Here is a 24,669-nt window from a genome sequence, read left to right on the forward strand (position 1 = left end):
TGTGGTGTACTGGTCCCCAAAGCCCTCAAAAGAAACACACTGAGTCTGAGTCTGGCTGGGCAGGCAGATTTTATTCCAGGTGATACAGATTGGTATACCCCATTCCTCCCCAGAAGGACATCAGATAGGGGTACAAGAGCCTGCCTCCTGAGAGCCGAGCTGGTAGCCAGTGGGGGTGGGTGACTCAGAGCAGGAAGGGGATGATGGGCATGCGCAGGGGTGGGTAGTCTCGGAACTCCTTCAGGTAGCTGCGGTGCTTGCCCTTGGCCCAGATGGTCATTTGGGTGAAGCCCACCAGAGAGAAGAGGGCCACTGCAGGGCAGAACAGGGTCAGGAAGGGTGCACAGCCTGGGAAAGGGGCAGAGCCCAGCTGAGGGAGGGAAAGTGGGCTCACCTGGGAGACACTGTGTCATGATGGCAAAGCCAATCCAGGACCCCACCTGTGGGCACAGGGCAAGAGGTGAAGACGGGCAGGGCTGGGCAGGCCAGCTGTTTTGTTGAGACCTCACCCACCCCCTGGGCCACCTCCCTCCCAACCTTTGCTTTCTAAGTAGGAGGTAGGAACCAAATTCCAATGCTAGAGGGGCCCCAAGTAAAGTGGGGCTGCATGATGAAACTGCCCCTTGGCCCTCAACGCCACAAGCCCAGCCTTACACAACTCCCAACCCCCAGAGGGTGCAGTCCGCATCTCCAGATGTTCATTCAAACTACAAAATCAAGGCCCTGGCTGGTGTAGCTCAGTGGACCCAGCTCGGGCTGTGAACCAAAGGGTCGCTGGTTTGATTCCCAGTCAGGGCCCGTGCCTGGGTTGCAGGCCAGGTCCCCAGTAGGGGCCAAGTGACAGGCAAGCACACACTGATGTTTCTCTCCCTCTTTCTCCCTCCTTTCCCCTCTTTCTAAAAATAAATGTTGAAAGTCAAAAAACACTACAAAATCAACTACTAAGCTAGGCAACTCCCCACAGAGACTGGCCCCTCCACACGGAACCTGAAGCCCCACGAGGGACAGGGGAAGCCGGGCAGATGCTCACCTCATAGGTATAGTTGGGGCAGGACACGAGCAGGAAGAGCCACGTGAAGGGGTTCTTTGTAGGGTATGGGATCTTCCTGGTCTTGGATCCTGACAGGCAGGACGAGAAGGATGCCTGTCATCCTCCTGGCCCAGCCCGCCCACACCCCCTGCACAGAGCCAGCACTCACCAGCTGGCCGCAGGTCCCGCAGGGCCATATGGATGGAGAAGTTGCCCAGCTGGCAGATCTGTCAAAGGAACAGAGTCAGCCCAGAGCCACCCAGACTCCCTCCACCCCATTGCATGTACCAGCCTTCTTACCACAAAGATGGCGAGAGCCAATTTAACCTGCTGAGCTCCATAGGCTGTAAAGAGAGGAGGGAGGCCTGTAAGAGAAGCCTGGTGGGGAGATGGAGGCTCATAGAAGCAGGGTCCCAAAGCCACTTACTGGGAGGCGTGTAGAGGGGGTGGTTGATGTAATAGGCCATCCACGCAGCAAAGCCCCAGTAGTAGGTGCAGTTCTGAAAGGGAGTAGGGCCAGGATGGGGCCTGGCCCAGTGGAGGGCAGAGTCCAGGTGGGCCAGGTGAGGTGCAGGAGGAGGCAGGGCCCCCATGAGAGGTAGGAGAGGGCAGGGCCTGGGTGCAGGGGCCTGGGACACTAGGCCGGGGGCTCACCTTGAAGATGTTGCGCAGGGGCATGGTGCCATGGGAGAAGCGGTGTACAAAAAGCGTCTCCAGCAGGCGCTTGATGTAGTGGAATGAGTGGCAGATGCAGGCAAGGCTAGGAGAGGGAGAGCTGGCTCAGGAGTCCGTTTCCAGGCCTTTCCCCCACCCCCCCTCACCCCTCCAGCCTGGCCCACTCACTGCACCACTGTGTGCCGGCTGGACGTGAAGTCATATTTGTGGCCATAGATAAAAGGAACCCGGAAGTAGAAGAGCAGGTAGATGAAAAGGGGTCCCGCATACTCTGTCAGGAAGACCTAGGAAGAGGGGCTCAGGTGAGTCACCCCATGTGGCTGATGGGAGAGGGAGCTGTAGGTATGGCTCAGGGCTCACCGTCACCCAGCTGATCTGGGCCCCCAGGTCCCGGAAGTACAGTGTGGCGGTGGTGCCCACAGGCAGCTTCTGCAGAACGTCCTCATCCTTCAGGGACTTGCCCTCTGCAGAGAGGCAGGCCACAGCTCAGGAGCTACCCAGGCCTTCACCCACTGCCACTGGGGTGCCCGGGGTGGCCAAGCAACAGCTATACTCACTGGGGTCCAGGCGGAGGGACTGGCGGGCAGGGTACCACTGCGGATCTGTGGGGAGAACGGGGTGTCACAGCACACAGCCTGGCAGGGCCCAGGGACCCCACAGCTCCTCCCAGAAGGACGTGGTCTGTGTGGCTCCAAGACACAGCCCAGAAGAACCCAAACAGAAGTGGGATGTCCTGAAACCAAGCAAGGGCGTTCCTGCCAATGGCCACACGGGGGCGCTGCAACAGGCAAGCCCAGAAAGTCCTGGATCTCAGGGGGCATCTCTACAGGTCCTGGGGAAAGAAATTGGCAGCAGGGGTCCCACCCAGAGGCCTCTGGCTGGAAGGGCTGCAGGAGGCAGTGTGGCTGGGCCCTGGACTTACGGCTCTTAGTGAAAAGATTCTTGATCTCTGCGATGGTGGCATGGGGTTCCACCTGGGGGAAGCACAGGCCAGACAGAAGTCAGCCCTGGGGGATGTCGGGACCCCTGATCCAGGCTCCCTCCTGCTGAGGTGGGGATGGATGGGGGCCTGGGTAGCTGCTATGGGAGTGGGGAGGGTTGGAGTCCAGGCCCCACACCCACGTGGCCGAATGGAGCAGCAAGGGCCTGTCAGAGTGGGGACAGCAGTGGGCCTGAGGGCCCAGTTTTACCACCCAGCTAGGATGGCCCCAGCCAGGCTGGGAGACAAGAAGCTGAGCCTGTTTCTTTGCCGCTCCACTCCACCCCACCCACAACTCCCCCCAGGGTCCAGGCCAGACCTTCCCTGGAAGGACAAGCCCCCCCTCCCTTCCTGGCCTGGCCTCAGAAGGGGAAAGGTCACAACTCCACCCCCCTCCCAGCCTGAGGCCCTGCAGGGTCCACTGAGGCAGCTTCACCTCCTCTTGTACTAGGAGACCAACTCCTGGCCACACCCAGAGGCCAGAGCTGCCCCCTCTACCTTGAACTGGCAGGGACAGGCCAGGCCCGAGGACAGCACCCCTCATGCGCACCCCTCCCAGGCAGGGGGTGGGGTGTCAGGACACAGGTTGGAGGGGCACTCCCACCTCCCTCAGAGCCAGGAGTCCCCAGAAGGAATGGTGCAGTGGGCCCAGCACCCTAGCCCAGTGCAGCTGGCATCACCGTCCTACCTTGTCCAAGAAGCACAGTTTCTCCCGAGTCTTCGCATCCAGAATCTCCACCTCAAAGAAGAGAACAGCCTTTTTAGGTTTCTTGGCCACCTTTGGGGGCACGGGACGGGGGAGGCCATTGAGGCCAAAGACAGGCCCAGGCCCAAGGCCCTGGCTGGCCTCCCGAGCCACCAAGCTCATACTCAGGTCCATACTGCCCTGCTCTGCCCACGAAGCCAGCGGCCCAAGCCACCGGTGGTCAGTCCCCACCACCGACCTACCCACGCGCAGCGCTCTGGGCCAGGCTACGGGATCAAATTCTGCCACGGTGCTGGAAAGGAGCCCACGCCTGCCCTGGCACTGCCACCTTCTGTGCAGATGTAACCCGAGTGGCCCCACAGCCATGCCCAGCTAAATATAAAACTGCCCAGACTGAGCCCCCGAGGAACTGGATCACGAAAGTGAAGCTTTCAAGTGGACACAACCCCCAAAGAGCACCAGGGGATAGGGAGATCCCCAGAGGAAGGCATGGAGGTACCCCCCCCAGCCCCCATACCCAGTGCAGAGTGAGGGCCAATCTTGGGGAGGAGGGTGAGAGGCCAGCAGGCAGCTCAACCCTAGCACCCAGTTCAGGCTGGCAGAGTTCACTGGGCTTGGAGAAGTCCCAGCTATTTTGAGAATCTGAGATAGATCATCCATTTCCCCTTCTGAACTGTGACAGACAGTCGGATTATTTCCCTCGTGCATTTGTGTTCCTAGGGAGGTGACAGATTCCAGAGCTATTGATGCAGAGAGCCTCTCTCTATGTGTGGAAAGGGTCAGGAAACCGGGAAGTTTCCAGAAAGCACCCCAGCCCAGGCTGAGTAGAAAGGGTCAGGAAACCAAGAAATTTCCAGAAAGCACCCCAGCCTGGGCTGAGGCCTATCCTGCCTCCCTGACCTCCCTCCCCACACACTTTCACTAGATCCACCCAGACCATGTTCAAGGCCACCTTCAAGGCAATCTTTGTGCCCTGTAAGCCCAACATAGCTCCCTTGTCTAGGCCCTGAAACCCTCAAAACCCAGAGCACACAGCCTGCACCACACACGATCTCCCTGAGCCCCAGACAGGGGCACAGCAGAGGGGCAGAACTGGGAGGAAAGAAGCTGGTAGGGTGGGAGAAGAATCTGACCCACCCGCTCCATGCAGGATAAAGCAGATGCCAGAGGTGAAGTGCAGGTGAAGCTACAGTGAGGCCCAGGAGGTGGCCTGATCTTGAAAGGCCTGAGTGCCACTGAGCTTAGCACAGGCAGTGGCAGGCAAGGCTGGATCTGTCCCCAAATCAGCCACTGGGCAACAGGTGCTGAGGACCCTTCCCACCCCTGGTGGGCCCTCAGTCAGTGTCAGCGTAGGGAAGAGGAGCAGGACACAAAACCCTAGACAGGGCCCCAGCCAGGCTCTCTGAGGGCATGCCACCCACCCAAAGCCCAGGAAGAGGGCTCCCCTGCAACTGGGGCCCTCCAAAGAAAGGGGCTCTCCCCATACACACACCCCATTGATTGATAGCAGTGGGCAGCACACAGGACTGAATCTGGCTCTGCCACACAGTCATGTCTCTCTGGACCTCGGGCCGGGGGCAGAAAGGAAGGGGTGTGCTTCACAGGGCTGTGCACGGCAGGGGCCTGACAGATGCACAGTGCCCAGAGCCTCTGGCCCTGTGGGGCTGCCATGATGGGGAGGGCGTGGGCCTGGGTTCAGACCCCAGCTCCCCTGCTGGCTGCAGCGCCCACCCCCATTGTGGATGTGAGGGTAGGAGAGGACCCAGAACCCAAGAAGCCTTGGCCATGCGGCCTGCACTTAACGCATTAGAGAGAGCTCTGCCAGGCCGTGTGGCCTTGGGGCACAGGCTACTGAACCCCTCTGAGCCACGAGGATAACAAGACCAGTCAGAGAGGCCAGAAACAGGGAGCTGGTCATATCACCTGCAGTACTGGGCCCACCAAGGGGACTCATGGGAGAGGGAAGGGGCACACTACACAATGTACTGAAAGGGCTAGAGCACCAGGGCCCCGGGCGGGCACAGGGCCTGCCCCGTGGCTGCAGGTATATTAATAGTCGCTGGGTCCCAGGCGGGCAGGGCCCACATGCCTTCAGAGCCTGTGTGGTCCACAGAAAGACAGCACCGAGCCTACAGGAAAGAAGCCTCCAAGTTCCTGCTGAACCACTCAACAGCTTAAAATACAACCAGTCCTCTCCCTGTCCGCCAGCTGGTGGGGAAGGGCTGAAATCCTACCCTGTAGGACCAGGGCCCAGGAGGAGAGGACGGCTGTCAGGGCCCCAACTGGCTGCTGGGAGAGGAAGCTGGGCAGTAGGAGAGGGTGGCCAGGAGAAGGGCCACACTCCCAGCAGCTGTCACACTGAGCCTGGGCCCGCCCAGGCCAGAGCACAGGAGAAGCTGAGCCCTCAGAGGTAAGCCCAGCCCAAGGGGCAGCACCAGGGGCCTGGGCCACCAGGGTGGGGGCTACCCCAGCACAGGGCCACCTCAGTAGGGTCGGTCCTCATTTCCTATTTCCTGTCCCCAAACCTTGGGACCCAGAGCCATCTTTACTACACAAGGTCTGAAAGACCCTGGGGGGTGGGGGGTGGGCAGACCCAGAAGCTGTCTGTACTATTTTTGCAGCTTCTGTGTCTCTATAATTATTTCAAAATAAAAAGTTAAATAGAAGTTATGCTAGGTGGGAAAAAACAAAGCTTTGCTAGGTGATAAAGGCCAGACACAAAGGGTCACGTATTTATATGAAATGTCCGGAAGAGTTAAATCCATGGACAGAAAGAGACTGGTGGTTGCCTGGGGCAGACGGAGGGAGAACAGGGAGTGTCAGCTAATGGGGCTTGGTCTCCTTTTGGGGTGAGGGAAGTTGTGAAACTAGAGAGAGGGGGGTGGTTGTACAGCAGTGTGAATGTACTAAATACAGCTGAACTTTTTGCTTTTAAGTGGACAATTTTGTTATGTGAATTTCACCTGAATACAATTTGTAAAAGGGGGGCGCTAACAAACAGGTCCCAATTACCCATCAAAAAAAAAGTCCCTGGGCAGGGAGCAGCAAAGTCTCCTCACCCCAACCCCCACCCAGACTGAGGGCCTAAATGTGGGGGACCCTGTCATGTGCTTCCCAGCCTGCAGTCCCTGAGCTCACCCCCTACTGCAACCCTCCCCACCCCGGCTCTGTGCCCAAGCACACCTCCCATGCCCTATGCCTGACACACACACACCCCCAACATGTTTGCCCAGCCCTGAGGCCAGTCTGGGACAGGGGCCCAGGGTAGGCCCAGGACTGGGGTCAGAGGCACAGGCAGCTGCTGAACACAGGAGGCGGCAGGCCCAGCCCCCATCCAGGGGAGAAGGCGGGTCAGGGGCAGGGAGCCGCGGTGGGCCCTCCTGAGGACTGCAGGGACAGCCCTTCCTCCTCACACAGGGAAGCAGCTGGAGGGGACAACATGTTCTGCTCTATGATGAATGAAGCAAGGCCTGTGAGGAGGTCACTGGCCCAAGGTCCATCGATGGCTGCAGGCAGGGAGTGTGGCCCTGCAGTCTACAATGGACAGAGGACAAGGACAGAGCAGGTACCCTGGCCTGGGGTGAATACGGTAACACTCCCAATAGTCTGGGAGGAATTCTCACCCAGAGTCCTGAGACTCTGGGGCTCAGCCAACAGCAACTTGTGGCAGCATGAGGTGGCAGAGGGGTGTGGGGCAGTGACCAGGACAAGGGGCAGGGCCACAGCCCACCCTGTGGAAGTGGGGGCGGGGGGGGGGGCGGTGGCAGGGAGAACAAAAGCCACACTTGTCTTCCCCAGCCCAGAGAGGAGCACCCAGAGCCACTGTCTAGCAGCAGCGTCTCTGGCCCTCACTGTCTTATGGAAATAAAAATGTTGCTAATCAAGGTAGCAGTAGCAGAAAGAGGGGCGCCGTTTTCTGAGCACCTGCTGCAAGCTAATGCCAGTGCCCAGAGCTGTCTGGGAGGTGAAGCTCCAGGGATAGACCCTGTCTGGCAACAAGAGCACAGGTATGCTCAGGGCCTTTGCACGTGCAGTTCCAGCTGCCTCTATAGAACGCTCTCCCCCAGACCCACAGGGCTCCTCCCCAACCTCCTCCAGCCTCCAGGCAACTTTGTAGTGAGGCCCTTCCTGACCAGCAACTTACAATCTCAACCCCCAGACCTTTACCATCCACCTCCCACTAGGCTGCACATTGTTTCCCAGCACCTGAACATAGCCTAGCATGGAGCTGTGCTCTGTCCACACTTGTGTACAGCACCTGGCCAAAGACTCACCTATTTCCTGATTGTGTGGCCCCCAACAAGTTACTCAACCCTTTTGAACCTCTATTTCCTACATCTCCAAAGTAGGCAGGCCCCAGCTGCTGTCTCACAGGGTTACTGTAAGATTTAGAGAGGTGATAAAAACCACCAAAAAAGTAAGTACATAAACATACCCAGCCTAGAATTAATCATATAAAGAATAAATATACAGACCAATACTAGCAAAAGAGCACTGCTAGATGCCCAGAGAGCCAGGCCCCTCCTCCCCAAATCCTGCCCACAGGACATCAAGGTCACAGAGGTGGTCCAATGATGCTTCATCCAGCTGCTGACAGTGAGCAGAACCCTAACAATAGCAAGACACGTGTGGGTAGCAGAGGTGGGGCCTTTGCCACCATCCCTACCCCAGTCCCTACCACCATTCCCCACAGTGCTGGAGGCTGCCACATCGCTGCTGCCCCCTTGTGGCAGCAGCCTTCATCCCACAGTCCCACATTCTGGAAGGGTGCTGGTGGCAGCCTGGCTCCACAGTCCCATGTCCCAGTGCCCGCCCAGGATGGGATGCTATGCGACCAGGATGGCACCAAGAGAGTGAGCACTAACCACAGCTCTGCCACTTACCAACCAAGTGGCTTCAGGGAGCCACTGCCCTGCATTCACTCATCCATCCATCCATCCATTCATTCCTGCCCCCTTCTTCCCATGGCTGGACACTGCAGTGAACAAAACCAGGCCCCTGCCTCCAGGGGACCTGCATTACACTCAGTGTGTACTTGCGGGCAGCAAGCAGGGGACAGGAGCAGACAACAGTGGCATGATTTGTCACCTAGGGTTTCAAAGAAAAACAGAGAATGGGGTGGGGTGGAAGCCAGAAGTCAGGTAGGCAGCCACTTTTGGCAGAGTGACCAGGGAAGGCCTCCCTCAAGAAGGCGCATCTAAGCAAAGGCCAGCAACAAGTGAGGGAACAAGGCAGACACACAACCGGGGAAAGTGTTCCAGGCAGAGGGAGGGCAAGTACAAAGACTCTGAGGCTGGACTGTGTCTAGCGTGCTTGTGGAGCAGGCCAGAGGCCACGTGGACTGAACCACATGAGTGGGGGGGGAGGGGGGCGGGCAGGAGGACATGAAGACTGGGGGCGACAGGGGCAGGTCATGCAGGGCCTTGAGAGCCACAGAGAGGATTCTGGCTTTTACTCTTGAGTGAAGAGGGGCCCATGGAGGGTTCAAGAGGAGAAGAGGGACATAACGTATGAACTCAGTTGTTCATAGGCACCACCTAGGGAACTGGGAGTCCAGGGTGGAGGTGAGGATGGGGGTGAGAAGTGGGAATTCTGGACAGATTGTGAAGGTGGAAGCAACAGGATCTGCTTATGATTTGCACGTAGAGGTAAGAGGAGGGGAAGTCTGAGGTCTCTATCTGAGCCCCATACGGGAGCAGCAGGAAGCAGGAGGCCGGTGGGAGGGACGGCACCCCCCCCCCAGCCCACGCTGGAAGAGCCGGGTTTGCAACTGCTCTTCCACCCTGCATGAGCTGCCAGGCAAACACAACACACGGAGCCCAGGCACCAGCGTCCGGGTCACCAGAGCCAGGAGCCTGGGCCCCTCTTGAGCTTCAGTTTCCCCATCCTTACAAACACAGCCAGCCCAGTGCTTCCCAGGCTCTTCCTATCCGTGAGGCAGACTCAGGGGCCTTGAGGTAGAGTACCACACAGCCAGGACCTGGGACAAGGGGCTGGAAGAGGCCCAAGAGTCAGCATGGATTCAGAATCACCCTCAACACCTCCCATTTTTGCACCTGGAACTTCCCTGCATCCTAAGATGGGACCTGCTCAGTGGGTATGGATGAGGACAGTGGGCCCAGAACTTCAACAGTTTCCAGCCCCCTCTCCTTACCCTCTCTTGTCCCTACGGTGGCCAAAGGAGCAGGAACCATGAGCTCTGTTTCACACATGAGGAAATTGACCCACGTCATGCATGTGCCTGAGCCCAGACTCCTGACACACAGTCTCCTGGGACCGTACCCCCAGCCAGGACACACTCTGCAGTGGACCCCACAGAGGGAGCACAAGGCAGGACACCTGCCTCAGCAGGCTCTCTGGGACACCACAGGGACTGCCTGCCAGGAAAGGACCCTTAAATTGGGCTGCAGCATGCTGGGCAGCCTGGCAGTACCCAGCCTGTGCCTACAGGGGGACGTCTCCCGAGGCTGGGGCATAAGAGGCCCACTGTGGTGCAAACCCTGCTCAGAGCTACCCAGAACACCAGGCAAAGGTGGAAATGGCGTCCAGGTCCTTCAGCCAGCCAGCCCAGGCACTAAGCTACTGCAGCTCCCACAGCCACCACGCAGGGCACAGGGGACAGAGGCCTGACCCATCTCCGCACCCAGCCAGCTAACCAACTTCACCAGTGCAGAGGTCTGAGAGCACTTGCCCAGACTCAGAGGCTCAGAGCTCTCAGCTCCCTTTCCCTTATACTTTCCAGAAATATCACCGTCACACTGCTCCTGCCAGAACAGCTGAAAAGACCTTGGGCTCAGCTGCCAGGAAGCCAGCACAGGCCACACCTGCTCAACCAGAAATACCTCCTTCCCCAGTGGCCTCGTCTTGTGACCCCATTTCTCTGAGGAGCCCAAGACAGCTGTGGTGTAGGCAGAATGTCATCACCCAGAGTGGGAAGGGCAGAGAGACTGACCACCCATTCCCAGGTACCCAACCAGCCAGCTCTCACCCCCCACACCCACTGGCCAAATGAAGGGTCCCAGAGTCTGAATGCCAATGGCCCTAGGCTGTGGGACCCAAGGCCAGGAGAAGCTGGCAGAGTAGCTCACCAGCACCCACAGACCACGCACCTCCCTGGGCAGTGACAGGCTGTGCTTGTTCCATTTGGAAGTAATGTGTATCAGATGACTTCACTCCAAGGACTGTGCTAGGACCTTCACCTGCAAAGTTCACTTAGCCTCACCCGGGCCTGTGACCCATTAGGTGGCTCACAAGGCAGCCCTTACCCAAGATTGGTAACCAGGAAGTGCCAGAGCCAATGCCAACCCAGCCTGCCTGGGCCTACAGCCCCTGCTCACCACCACGATGCAATACAACCTCCACTCTGAAGGGCAGGACCAAACGCTAACAGAAAAAGGCAAACCCTGGACTGTATTATCTGGAAGGCACCTGCTGACACTCCAACTTCATTCAGCACATCGGCCTGGAAGGTCTGGACTCAGCAATACATGCCACCTCCCCGGGGAGCCCCCTGCAGGGGAGCCGGAGCACTAAGCCCACTCTTCCCTGGCCTCACCCTCCCCTGGCCCCGAGGTCAGGCCTTATGGAGTGCAAAAGGCTTGTCTCCTCCTGATACCACACAGAGATGCCTAGGCAGGTTTAGCAGCTGTCTAAACATTTCCTGTGCATTTTCTTGTCACAGTCTAAGGCCATTAGCAGGCCCAGAAAACCAGTGCCCCTGGCGGGCCAGAGTCTGACCCACTTTCCCAGCCTGAGCGCTGCTGGCTTCTCCACCTGTCAATGGGAAAGTTCATCGGAGAACCTAACACAGATGACTCCTGTGACACACAAGGCAGAAGTCCTGCCCAGTGGTCCTGAACCCCACCTGCTTGTGACAACCTAGACAGGGAAATCAGGATCTCAGATGGAGCCCAGGATCCACAGCTTCAAATGGTGGCAGATGGAGGTGACCCCCAACCTGGGCTGCCTTCCTCAAACAGACCCTGCCCTCCGGAAGAAGCCCAACTGATACAGCCCTCCCAGGCCCTCCCAGTGGGGCCTTAGCCAACCCCTGAGGTCACTCCCCATCCCCTCCCTGCCCCCTCCTCCCCTGGGTGTGAGCACACAGCCCCCAACACCACCACTGGCTCCCTTTTAGATCAGCTGTTATACCACTCACAGACGAGGAGGCCAAAGTACAGAAGCACGAGTTGCCAGCCCAAGGGCACACGGGCTACAAGCTCCAGAACCAGGATCTCATCTGTTTCTGCCCCTTAGGAACTAAATACTCTTCCTTCAGGGCCATGCCAGGACCCAGAACCCCAGGGGATGGCCCAAATCTTCACCCCTGTACCCCATGGCCAGGTCAAGGCTGGTGACCACATGTGGTCTCTGTATCTCTGGGCAGGAAGGCACTGTCAGATCAGAAAGCTGGAAGAGGCTGGAGATGCTGACCCCTGTGGATGCAGGCTGATCAGAGCGGCAGGAGGAACTCATCCGGGCCGACCCCCCGACCTGTGCCCAGCACTCCCAGGCCAAGTGCAGCAGGCAGGTTAGTCCACCCTGGGGAGCTCAGCTTGCAGAATAGCTGGCCTGGGGTCCAAATGGCCAGCCTGATACAAGGAGCAGCAGCTAACACCTCCCACACATTCACAACATGCCAGACACGGAGGCATGTCCTCCACATGAATTATCTCCTTTACTATTAACCCCCTTTTGCAGGTGAGTCTTATTCATTCGCTGCATAAATACTGACTAAACACCTACTACACACCAGGTTAAGGAGGGATCTAGGGATTCAGCCGTGCAAGGAGAAACAGAAATCTTTGCCCACGCAGAGCTGACATTTTAGTCAGGGAACAGAGGCAATTAAATAGTTACACATAACATTAGAAGATGACATCTGCCATAGGAAAAGGGGGTTGGGGTGGCAAGTGAAGGGGGGTACAGTTTCATATAAAGTGGTCAAGAAAGGCCCCCCTGAGAGGACACTGAGACAAGCCCTGAAGGCAGTGAAGGAAAGAGCAGTTCAGAGATCCGGGGACAGCAGCCAGGCAGAGAAACGGCCTGTGCAGCATGCTTCATGTGCTCAAGCAGCAGAGCAGAGGCCCCTGTGGCTGGAGGGAGGAGCAAGGCTGGGAGTGGGAGGAGGTGAGGGCAGGGTGGGGGTGGGTTGTGCAGGCTATCCTGGGCCGGGTGAGGACTTTGGTTTTTACTCAGAGTTTGGTGGGAGCCATAGAGAGTTCAGCCAGAGCAGGAACACGACCTGACTTGGGTTCTTAAAGGATCTCTCTGAATGGTAAGCAAATAAGGGTGGAAGTAGGCTTTGGGAATAATTCTATCACAAATAAAGGACGGCTTAGACCAAGGGGTCAGCAGACTATGGCCCACAGGCCAATCCCGGTGCACTGCCTACTTCCAACAAGCTAAGAATGGTTGGAAAAATCAAAAGAAGCCTATTTCATGAAATTCAGATGTCAATACCCACAAGGTTGTATTGGAGCACGGCCCTGCTCACTGACTAAAGGATCACTTAGGGCTGCTCCTGTTACAACAGCTAGTCCATTAGGCAGGCACCCCTCCACTGTTTTTCTGAAAATGAAGACTTGGGACCCAGGCCCGGGACTGGCAATAGGGCCTGGTCCCCAGGGATGGGTGTCACTCACTTTCTTACCCCCTTGCAGGTCCCCAACAGCCAGGTGGCACAGTAGGTGTTATCAGGTCAGGGTGAGAGATCCAGGCCCCATCTCCCAGTCCAGCCTCAGCTCCTGGGGCTGCCCATCTCCTGGTCCTCTATCTGGCCCAAAGGAGCTCCAACCTAGGTCATCACACCCTAGTACGTGAGAATGAGCCAGTGGGCTCTACCTGAGGGTGGCTGTAGCCACCTCCTGCACAGCAACCTTGTGCCCCTCAGGGGCAGCTGGCCCGGACCAGGGAACCCCCACCATACCAGAAGCCAGGACCTGCATCCACAGAGTGAGGATGTGCTTGCTGCCCACAAACCTGAAAAGGGCTCAGTAGTGTACAGAGGGGCACCTATAACTCCCAAAAGCCTTTTCTGCTGACCAGTAAGTTCCCATTCTTCATTCTCTCAGCAAACACTCGCTGAGCCTATCCATGTGCCAACCTGTGCTAGGTACTGGGGTCTAGGATAAATAGAAAAACCTATTTGTGACAGCAGGGTGCTGGGCAATGTAACAGGTGATGGGATACAACAGTGAGCACAGCCGAGAGAGGCCACAGCCCCCCACGGGACCCGCTCACGCTCAAGGGGAACATGGGCAAAGCATCCACCATGTAACACAAGGTCCAGATTCACCAGGCACCATAAAGAAAACAAAGGGAGCCCTGGCTGGTGTGGCTCAGTAGAATGAGTGCCAGCCTGCAAACCAAAGGGTTACCTGTTCAATTGCCAGCCTGGGTTGCAGGCCAGGTCCCCAATAGAGGGCGACAAGAGGCAACCACACATTGATGTTTCTCTCCTCTTTTTCCTTCCCTTCTCCTCTCTCTAAAAGTAAATTTAAAATTTGAAACCAGAGTGCCACAGGAATGATTAGGGAAGGACTTTCTAAGAAAGCGTGATTTGAATCAAACCATAAGGCTGTGGCAGGGGCAGCATTGCAAAGACCCTGAGGCAACACAGAGCTTGCCAGGGCTCAGGAACATGGAGAGGCTGGAGCAAAGTGGACTGGAGAGCAAGCAGCTGAGGAGGAGGCTGGAAGGGCAGCCGAGACAAGCCGTTTGGGAAGGTGCTGGAGCGCTACAACCTGGTCTGGGTTTGAGAAGGATCCCTCCCACCATTGGGGCTGGGGGTGGGGAGCAGCAGGGAGAGTCTCAGAAACCACCCAGGCCAGAGCTGCTGGGAGCTTGGACTGGGGCATAGAAGTGGCAAGCTGGTAAAAATGACACCCTGCTTTCTGGATTCTGGGTTGTCACTGACTCAAAACCAGCTGCCAACTTTCAAGAGAAAAAAAAAAACTTCCTATGCCAATATAAGATATGTACATCAATCCTAAGATGCATCCCAACTTAAGGAAGGAACATGAAAATGCTGAGGGAAAAATGTGCATCTTGGGATGAAGATGGAGTAACAAACGCAGCAGAGGGATACAGGTTTTCTAAAATGTTTAACAGGCCTAGCTACCTGTACGAAGGGAAAGATAAACTGAAAGATGTCAGCCCTAGCTGTTGAGAGAGGGGTCCAGGAAGACACCCAGGGCTGTCTTCCCACCTGTGAGCCCCACAGGTTTCTGCCGGTTCCGCTCTGCCCCTCTGGTTGCAAGTGAAATAAAGCGATAGGAAAGGAATCTAGGACCCCTGACATGGACGACCTTCCCCATGCCTTCTCCCTGGATGGTGCGTATTCCCAGGACCAGCAGGGAGACCTGGAAGTGGTTTCACATCACCAGAAATGGTTCTGTCCACTGAGACCCCAGGTGAGCCAGATTGCAGTGGGCAGTGAAGTTCCTGGGCCGGCCTAGAGGAAGGAGCCTGGCAGGAAATGTTCTTGGGGACTGATGATCAAGGTTTATGGCACTTCCCACAGGATCTCCATCTTATCCTGACAGGACAACTGAGAGTTCAGGTAACTCTGGGTGAAAAAGGATGGCCAAACTCCAAAATCACTAAAAATGAGCAGGAACCAGCTTCACAACAGAACATGGCCCACATTAATGTAGCAAAGCTACATGCTTGCCAATCGAGAAATTCCAGTCCATAAAACAGTCACACACCCCACAAACATGTAAAGGTCCTCCTCCCTTGAGTTGTAGTGCCTTCTGTGCGGGGGGTGGGGGTTAAAGGTGATCTGGCTAACTGCCTAGGCCTGCTGTGCACCTTGCTCTGTAGGACGATGCCTCTAACAGACACACAAAATTACTCACTCCATAGTCTGCTGAGCCCTGCCAAGAGCTGGGGATCAAGAGGAGAGCAGACAGCGAGGGGCTCACACACACACACCCTATCAGAAGGTGCCAAGTCTATGTGGAGAACTAAATAGGAGAGGTGACAACGTGGCCTGGCTGGGTCAGAGGGAGCCTCTCAAAGGAGGTGACGCTGGAGCTGAAACCTGAATGACAAGATTCCCAGACAGAGCAGCCTTTCCCCAACCCATCCCGGTACTGGGGCTACCCAGCCAAACTCTAGCCCTGTCCTCTGTGGATCCTCACCCTCAGCCTGGAGATTGTTAGACTTGATTCTCTGGAGCAAACAGTATTCAACAATATACTGTTTCAGACTATACATCTCCCCAAGGACTCTGATATCACCCTCACCCCCTCCGAGAGATATGCTCCCCCAACCCCACCTCCTGAGAAGCCTTGGTACAGCAGCCCCCCAGCCCCTTCTTGAGTTAGACTCCTGAGGTACCTGGGAGACAGCTTCTCCCCATAAGACTAGAGGCTCCACCTGTGACCCCCACCCTCAAATTTCAACCTGCTTCCTGATGTGAGGCTCCAGTTGCCAATGTTAAACCACCCTGCCCCAAACATGGCCAACCCGCACCCACCCTGAGGTCAGGCACTGTTCCCATGGGCCCCACCACACAACCAGCATGGCCTGACCAATGTTCCCTGACCCCTTTAGATGGGAATAAAAAAGAATTCAGAAGGGCTCAGAGTGCAGCACAAACCCTGCAGTCTCCCGAGATAACTGAATGGCCTGGGGACTCAGCTTACATAACAGCCTGGTTCGAGCAGGGACAGGGACAGGGCTGTGCCAGCCTGCCAGTCACAGCAAGCTACTGAGAGGCCCTTTATCCCTCCAAGGGCTTGGAAAGGCTCATAGCCCATCTCTAACTAACCACTTGTCAATAGGGAACTACACTGAGCATTTATGTAACAGAGCAACAAGAGGGCTCAAAAGGACTTAAAAATAAGCCACCTCCTGGAAGTTAACCTTTTAGGTAAAATCAACAGGAAAAAGGGACTTCCATCACCCTACGGATAAAGTCCACAGGCATCTGGGTGGCTACAAAGCCCTGCCTGGCAGGCCTCATCTCTTGATGAGAGACATCCATGAAAGTCTGGCTTCCAGGCCTCTGCACACACTGTTCCCCTCCCCTCCCTCAGGTCTCACTTCAGTGAAAGACTTCGAGGGCAGAGGCTATGATTCCTTCATCCCAGTATTCGGGGCGTTTAATAGGTAAAGAGAAAAATAACATGTTGAAACAAGTACACTAATGAAGAAATGATAGATTGGAAACAGATAAGTTAAGCCCCAGAGCAGGAGATCACCCGGACCAGCAGAGCCTGCCAGCCACCTGTGCACGGAGGGGCAGGCCCAGGTGCTGTCTTAGCAGCCCTCATGGAAAGGGTGGGATGATGGGGAGTAGGCCTGCTGAGGTGGGGTAGACCCCGAGCATGTGTTCAAGGAGCCATAAGAAGCTGCCTTCCCTAGGTCAGGACCCCTAAGGACTTGCCAAACGAGGTCCCGCAGCCCACCATGTGAGTCACCAGACTCATCCAGGTCCCTGCAGCAGACCCCACTCTCACTCTTCTGCTCCCCATGAGCCTGACAGAAAGAAGATGCATTCATTCACCCAATCATTCATTCAACAAAGAGGTACTGGCCATATCCTGGGGGGAGCTGCAGGAACAAGACACAGAGTCCCTGCCCTCACAGAACTCAGTCTGACCAGGGCAGAAAGACCATCAAGTACCACAGTACCAAATGAAAAGACCACAGGCAGACACAGCCCCTGAAAGGGAGACCGGGCATTGGGAGGGGTGGGTAGGGGTTGTACTCCAGACAGGATGGTCCAGGAAGGCCTCTCAGCAGGACACTGAAGCTGAGCTCTCAATAACCAGAGGCAACAAGGCATGGAAAGAACAAAAGGAAGAGCATATGCTCACAGAGCAGCAACGTGGCTGTGGGTGTTTGAGAAGGGGGAATGTAGTGATAAGTGTGGAAAGCCAGGAACAGAGAATGACAAGAAGCCTCAAAAGGAGTGAGACAGAATGCTAAGATCCTCCCGTTTACACACTTGGGTGAGGAGGCTGTGACCCAGCACCACTGCCTCGTATGGGTCTTTGTCACAGCAAGTTAAAAAGCGGGTTCTGAGTGTGCTATGACTTCACTGATGATCTTCCCGTAGAGCAGAAAAGAGCAGACCAGCCCAAAATGTAACTTGGTATATCGAAACTGGTCACTGGCATCTGGGCTGCTTCTCCCACCTGCTGAGCATATTATTAGCATGAAGCCGTCTCCAGAAGCCCCACTGGCCCTGTTCACTGACAAGTTCTGAGGCATTTGAAAGAGACCACATGCAGAAAACATTTCAGGTGGCCTCACTGATGCAGACGTATCTGCCCCGTGATTTGTCCTTATCCACCTTATGCTTTGTACCATGACTGAAGGCCAGGAAGTGTGCTGGGCACATCCCGCTCCCCAGTGGCCCTCTGAGGCAGGTGTCCTCATCCTGACTTCACAGGTGAGAAAACTGGAACTTGAGCAGCATAAATGTCCGAAGGCAGACCCCCTCGGCAGCCTCCATACAACCCCTTCACAACCACACACTTCATTCCTTCCTCAGTGCATGACACCCTGGGCCCCCACACAGCAAAGCCCACTTGAGGTCTGGTAGAATGGGGCTCTGCCACTCACTGTGTGACGGGGGCACACCACTTTGCCTCAGTCTCCCCATCTGTCGAAGAGGGATAAAAACAGAATCTCATAGGTTTATTGTGAGGGTTAAATAAGTTATTAGATTAAAAAAGCACTTAGAGTGACAACATTGGCAGTAGCTTTATTATTTTTATCATCATTACGATGCTCTGGCTATTTCCTATATTCAAACATTCTCAGCTGCCCCCTGTCAATATCAGCAAGAGGGTGTTAAGACCTAGCCTGAACTTGACCAACCAGCCCAACAAGGTCTCTGGCCTTTCTCACCAGCCAAGCCGGTCAGTGAAAGTGCAGGGATGCCCAACCAAACAACCCTGTCACAAGAGGTGCAAGTCCCTTCCAAGCACATTCCCACTCAGGGCTGTCAACCCTCCACCTCCTCTTTCCTCAGGAACCTGTTATTCAACGGGCTCTACTAAGCTCAGGATCACTCCCAGTCTCAGCCAGTGCAGCTCAATTGCCCCACCTGGAGCCCACCCTCATCCACTGGGCTCCTTCTACCTGCCTCCTCCACCTAGGCCCTGCCTTGTCCACCTTGGTCCAGCCCCAACCCACCCCCACCTTCTCCAACTCAGAGCTGGGGCACCTGGAGGCAAGCAGATCAACAGGACTCACTAAATGTTAGCTGCTGTGCTGTACCTGGCCCTGAGTTAAGTACCTTCCATGCACCTGCTCATCTAATGCTCACCAGAGGGATAACCCTTTGAAGTCATAACCCTGTGAGGGTAGGGACCATTACACCCAGCAGAGTGGTGGTTAGTGTGCAACAGGGAGCTCCGAAGGGGGAGGGGCCTGATGACAACAGCATTTGCCATTTTCCAGGGTTTAAACAGCTCCCATCCCCCCAGCCTTACCCCCCAGCCTGCCCATTTCATGCTCTCAACCTGACATCCCTGAACACAGTTGGAAAGATATGCACAATCAGAGCCAACGTGAGCCAGCTAAGGCACACCCTTGACCCCCATTCTGTGGATGAGAAAACTGCCTTGTGAGGTTGCAGGACCTGCCCATGGGCTCCAGCTGTGTATGGGACTGGCTGTGGGGCCCTGGGAAAGGCTCTCCTCTCTGGGCCTCAGGTCCCTTACCTGTAGAGTACAGAGGATAAACCAGGGAGTTCTAGAGCTCTAGAGAGTTCTAGGCCAGGGTTCTCAGATTCAGGGGCCCGCAGCAAGGGAGTGGCTGAAGTGTAGAGTGTAGAGCTACACGACCAAGGGACAGAGGAAGGAAGTCATCAGGAGAATCTGCCACTGTGAATCACTACCTGCTCAGAGCAAGAAGCCTGTAGGGTGTCAAAAGCCTAAGACCCACCCACAGGCTCTTAGCCTGAGGCATGCCAACACAAGAAAGGCCCTTAGTGCTCACCAAGCTTTCATAGCTGCAGAACTCCTGAGGGACAGCCCATGCGACTTCAGGGCAAAGGGAGATCCTCTGTCAGCAGTCCACATCGGCCCACAGGGACCCCTCCAGCAAAGGATGTGTCCTCAGAAACATGCACAGCCACCTGCTGCCTGCAGCAGCATCAGAGGATCAACACAGGGCGTAAAGTGAAGAAATACCCCTGCCCACCTGATCGGGTGCTCACAGGACTCAATAACCACTGGTGGCCGTCAGCAGAAGCAACAGCAGCATCACCACACTACTGTGGCTCCAATTCTTCTATCAATGAGCAATCAGACAGACCTAGGTCTGGGCCATGTTTCCACCATGATGTGACTGACTATGGGCAAGTTCCTAATCCACAAAATGGGGGACACAGAGTACCCATCTCTTAGTGTTTTGGGAGGGACACTGTAAACGTGAACTGTTCCTGCTTTTATCATTATTCAGCCACAAAGAGAGCTCAGGAAGAAGGGGTCACAACCAGGGTCCATCCAGACTGCAAATGCAGAATCAACCCCGAAAGCATTTTCTGAAGGCCTGATTGATGCAGAGTGCAGAAGGGTGTGAGAGTGAGAGATCAGGCAGTCCTCATCTCAGAACATGTCACCTTCCTGCAAAGAGGCAACAAATTTTCCCGGCAAGGATCAGGGACCCACCTGGCAAAACAGGGCTCAATGGCCAGAAACCGCCTACTTATTTCTCACCTTCTATTTCAAAAGGACACATGAATTCAGAAGAAAAAATTACAGGAAACAGCAAACACCTAGTATCTCACCTCTGAAGTTTAACAGATTGTTTCATTTTCCTCTAGTTATACCAGATTCCTTTTTCCAAAATAAAATAGACATAACTACTATCCCTGGCTGGTGTGGCTCAGTGGACTGAGTACAGGCCTGCAAACCAAAGGGTTGCCAGATTGATTCCCAGTCAGGGCACAGGCCTGGATTGCAGGCCAGGTCCCCAGTAGGGGGCGTGAGAGAGGCAACCATACATTGATGTTTCTCTCCCCCTCTTTCTCCTTCCCCTCTCTCTAAAAATAAATAAAATCTTTAAAAATAAAAAAGAATAGGCACAGCTAAAGCCTTCCCCAAGTCTTTGCTTCTCATCTTTTCCTACCCAAGCAATGGTTCCTCTAGCTACTGTGTAAATCCCACTCATCTTTCACCTCAGATTACAATTTATCTTTTTATTAGGTATATACTCATAAACAGTACACATAAGTCATATTTTTTAAATTTACAGAATCTTTTGCAACTTGCTTTTTTCCACTCAATAGGATATTTGGAGATTTATTAAAGGGCTAGGTAAATCAAACTGATTTTTTTATCTAATTGTTTTGTGCAAAACTGCAAAAGAACGAGCGAGTGCTGCACGTAGCACCTCCCATAATAAGCATGCCCCTTGATGACGTACTTCCACCAATTTCATAACATTCTTTAAAACTGGCCTTCGTTGTCACAATGACGTGGATTTCACTCCAAGGAGCAGCCATAGACAGGCTCACAGAGGTTAAGTAAGCTGTCCTGGGTCACACAATGAGATTGGCAGAGCCACGACTCAGCCCGGGCCTATTCACTGTCTAACATACCTTTTTTTTTTTAAGATTTTATTTACTTTTAGAGAGAAGGGAAGGGAGAGGGAAAAGAGAGGGAGAGAAACATCAATGTGTGAGAGAAACATCAATCCCTTTTGCCTTTTGCATCCCTCCAACCAGGGACCTGGCCCACAACCCAGGCATGTGACCTGCCAGGGAATCAAACCAGTGAGTGACCTTCCAGTTCACAGACCAGCTCTCAATCCACTGAGCCACACCAGCCAGGCCCTAAATCTAACATACCTTTGACACCATTAAACATGAGTGTACTTACTCTCTCCTTAATTATCACCTTCCTACTCAGAAACAATTGTCACATAGTTATTCCTGTGAAGGTAGCTGAGGCAAGAATTTGCCCGAGGCACTATACTGGCCTAGAATTATCCACAAACTGGGCACCAATAGAGCTACCCTTTGTGGAGAGGGATGACTGAAGATCCTAAATGAGAGCAGGGGGAACCCCAAGAGGATGAGGCTTCCTCACCTTGGGGTACCTAGCTGCAGGAAATGAGCAGTGACAGGCTCAGGGATGCTGAAAGGTAGCAATTCCCCTCATTACAAGATGCAACAGCTATTTTTCCAGTTGCTACTGGGATCATTGTTTTGACCTCTTATCTACAATGGCAAAAACTGCAATAAAAAAATCCGGTAGCCTGACATGAGCAGTTCCCTTATCTTACCTTGCTCAGACCCCAAGACAATCCCAAGGGCAGCCCTCAACTTCCAAGAGCCAGCTTTAGCTAAGACCTGAGGGTAACCTGCCTTATCCACCCTGCTCTATCTGCTAGTCTCAGGCCACTGAAGGGAGACTTTTTTTTTTCCTCTTTTTTAATCTCAGATCACAGAGGGGAGGCAGGCAATAAACTTCAACAAACCTTTCCTACAGCTGGAATTCTAACAGCCATAACATCAGATATCAGCCCTGGTTAGCTTGCTGTGTGACACTGCGCAAGTCCTACACCTTTCTGTGTAACATTTCTAACACTCATAAACTGCACTTCAATCACTTGTAAACTACACTTTATCATCTAAAGAAACCTCTGAGGGCCACAAAGGCCTTTTGAGGAAGGCTGATCTCTCAGTGGGCAGGGAGTCACTTAGGAGGAGACTCAGTCCCAAATAAAAATATATTCTTTGATGTGGATAGTAACTGAAACCATTTTCTCAATCTTTGCTAAATGTGAGTGAAAGCATCCTTGCTATTTTTACTAATCTGCAAAAAAACACCCGGAGTAAAACTAATCTGCTTGCTGTGTGAACTGGACGGGGAGACAAACGTTCCTCCCATCCAGAAATTCTGTAGCTATCACCTCAGTGGGTACTTGGCAAAGGTTAGCAGGGAATGATAACAGAGAACTGCAAAATAACTATTTTTTTTCCTCCAAGGTCACTTGAAGCTCCCCACTCTTTGTGGGAGGGAAAAGGTGTGAGTAAGGCAAAGCATGTTCCTCAGTCCAACCATGGGTCTCAGGCTGTGCCCAGCTTCCCAGAACAAAAGTGCCCACCCTAAGAGTTCTCAGAGGCCTACTTTATCTGACTAACTAGTAAAATTAAGGGATTTGATTTGAGTGGTAAACACACAACGCTATATACAGATAATGAATTATAAAACTGTATACTTGAAACCAGTATAATTTTATTAATCAATGGTACCCCCAACAAATTTAATAAAAAATAAAATTAAAACTCCACTTTCAAACTGCCACACGGACCTTCCATCCTGCATGTTTCAAACTAAATGTGGCCTTTTCTCCAGGGTTACACAGAGGGTTTGAAAGGGAAAACTATATTCAAAGAACTTTATATATAATGATCATAAAGATGAATGGGGCACGAGAGATAAGTGAATCCCTACCTTCTTTTTTTTAGCACCTTGTTAAAAATGACTGAGGATGTATTGGTTAAAAGTTTCAAAGGATTCTGAATGAATTTACCAAAAATAATAATAATAAAGAGGCAAGCAGAGATAGTGGTATTCAACTTATGAATAAGAACAATTAATCCTTCCATTTATGTGAGGTACCTAACCATAGTCAAGTTCATAGAAACAGGAAGTAGAATGGCAGTTGCTGGGCAGAGGGGGGAATAGGAAGCTAATATTTAACCAGCACAGAATTTCGGTTTTGCAAGATGAAAAGAACAGAGTTCTAGAGACTGGTGGCAGTGATGGTTGCACAACAATGTGAACGTACTTCATGCTACTGACCTGTACCCTTAAAAAGAGTAAAGATGGTAAATTTTATACATATTTTACCACGATTTTTTTAATTGAGAGGGGGAAGAAAGAACAATAAATTCCTTGACCTGCTAATTTTCATTTGGGGACCAGTATGCCATAGTGGCTAGTAGCTAAGACTCTGAAGTTCTGAGTTTCTCTCTCTGCTCTGCATTTACTAGCTGGGAACCTTTAGGCAAGTCACTGGACATCTATGAGGCTGTTTCTTCATCTACAAAAATGGAAATAATAATAGTCTCCTAGTTCACAGGCTATGAGGATAAGGGAACAAGGTAACAGAATCTCATTAGCACATGAGTGAGCACTTGCTAAATGGTTATAATTAACATTTTTAATAATAAGTGATCTTAATATTCAATGATGTTACTTAAAAATCAGCAATAACTAAATAATAACAAAATTACTACTATTATCAGAGAGATCTGTAAGTGTATGAAAATACTGTTTTATGAAAAAAGAACCCCAAGTTAGTAGTCAGAAGACGGGCTTCAAGAGTGGCTGTGGGCGTGAGTTTTCTCCACGGTGACACACAAGGATTGACAAAGATGACCTCTTAGATTACGAGGAAGCCAGAAGCTTTGCTGCTTGGCCAGAACCAGCCCTGGCAGCACTGCCTTCATCTCCTAAGCTTCTCGGAACGTCCTGGGAGAGGGAAGGGGTCCAAAGGTCGTGCCAAAGAGAGCTGACAGCAAAACCCCTTCCTAAGCCTGAGGAGACGGCATGGTGCAAGGTTTGGGCAAGACACCCACGCATCGTGGGCAAAGGTCCCACACTCCCCCTCCTCCCCGCCAAAGTCTGCAACTTTGCCCGCTGGGGGAGCTGGAAGCAGGTCTAGCGGAGACCCCCAAAAAATGGCACCCCCAAAACAGCCTGGTTTGCAGAATTATAAATACCTCCTCTGCACATGCGCACTGAATTTACGAGCAGCTACAGGGCACAACCGCACCCACTGCGCCTGCGCCGTTTGGCTCTTCTACGAACACAGGACGGGATTCCCGTGGTCCCACAAAGAAAAAAAATGGGTCTGCGGCCACCGGTCGGTCCCCGTTTTCTCGTTTCTTACCTCATAGTGCTTCATGACTCCCTCACACAGCGACTGCTGCTCCTGCTGTTGCTTCTGCCTACCAGCGCGCGATGCAGGACTGGTCCCTCAGGCGCTCACTACCCCCGCGCGAGACTAACCGTGGCTCCCTGTTCGCCCCGCCCATCCCTGCCGCGCGTTCTCCCCCAGCCAATCAGCGTGCAGGGCGCCCACCTTCGTCCCCGCCCCGCGGGATGGTCGAGGGAAGACTAGCCTCTCTCAATCCTAGGGACGGCCAACCAGCTTGCGGAATCCACCCAGGGGGCGGAGCGCAGGCCGGACAAGACTTCGAAAAAGGGGCGCATCCCACACCAATCAAAATTGGCCCGCAGGCCGCGGGCCCCTTTCCCCGCTCCTTGGTGGCGTCGCTGTGGAAACTGAGGGAAG

General features: G+C 53.8%; 1 protein-coding gene across 1 annotated transcript; it reads right to left on the bottom strand.

The window, feature by feature from the left end:
- Positions 1-50: 50 nt before the first annotated feature.
- Positions 51-24,423, bottom strand: TECR (trans-2,3-enoyl-CoA reductase). Its single transcript, XM_045853083.1, has 13 exons — positions 24,265-24,423; positions 3,373-3,423; positions 2,628-2,679; positions 2,263-2,307; positions 2,066-2,169; positions 1,874-1,989; positions 1,685-1,790; positions 1,458-1,530; positions 1,331-1,374; positions 1,200-1,257; positions 1,031-1,119; positions 395-440; positions 51-312 (listed from the first exon to the last, which is right to left on the bottom strand). Exons 1-13 carry the CDS (start codon positions 24,277-24,279, stop codon positions 185-187), a joined length of 927 nt encoding a protein of 308 aa, XP_045709039.1. The 5' UTR covers positions 24,280-24,423; the 3' UTR covers positions 51-184.
- Positions 24,424-24,669: the final 246 nt, after the last annotated feature.

This window comes from Phyllostomus hastatus, unplaced genomic scaffold (assembly GCF_019186645.2).
Source record: "Phyllostomus hastatus isolate PE091 unplaced genomic scaffold, TTU_PhHast_1.1 phas_contig_98, whole genome shotgun sequence".
In the NCBI taxonomy this organism is placed as follows: domain Eukaryota; kingdom Metazoa; phylum Chordata; class Mammalia; order Chiroptera; family Phyllostomidae; genus Phyllostomus; species Phyllostomus hastatus.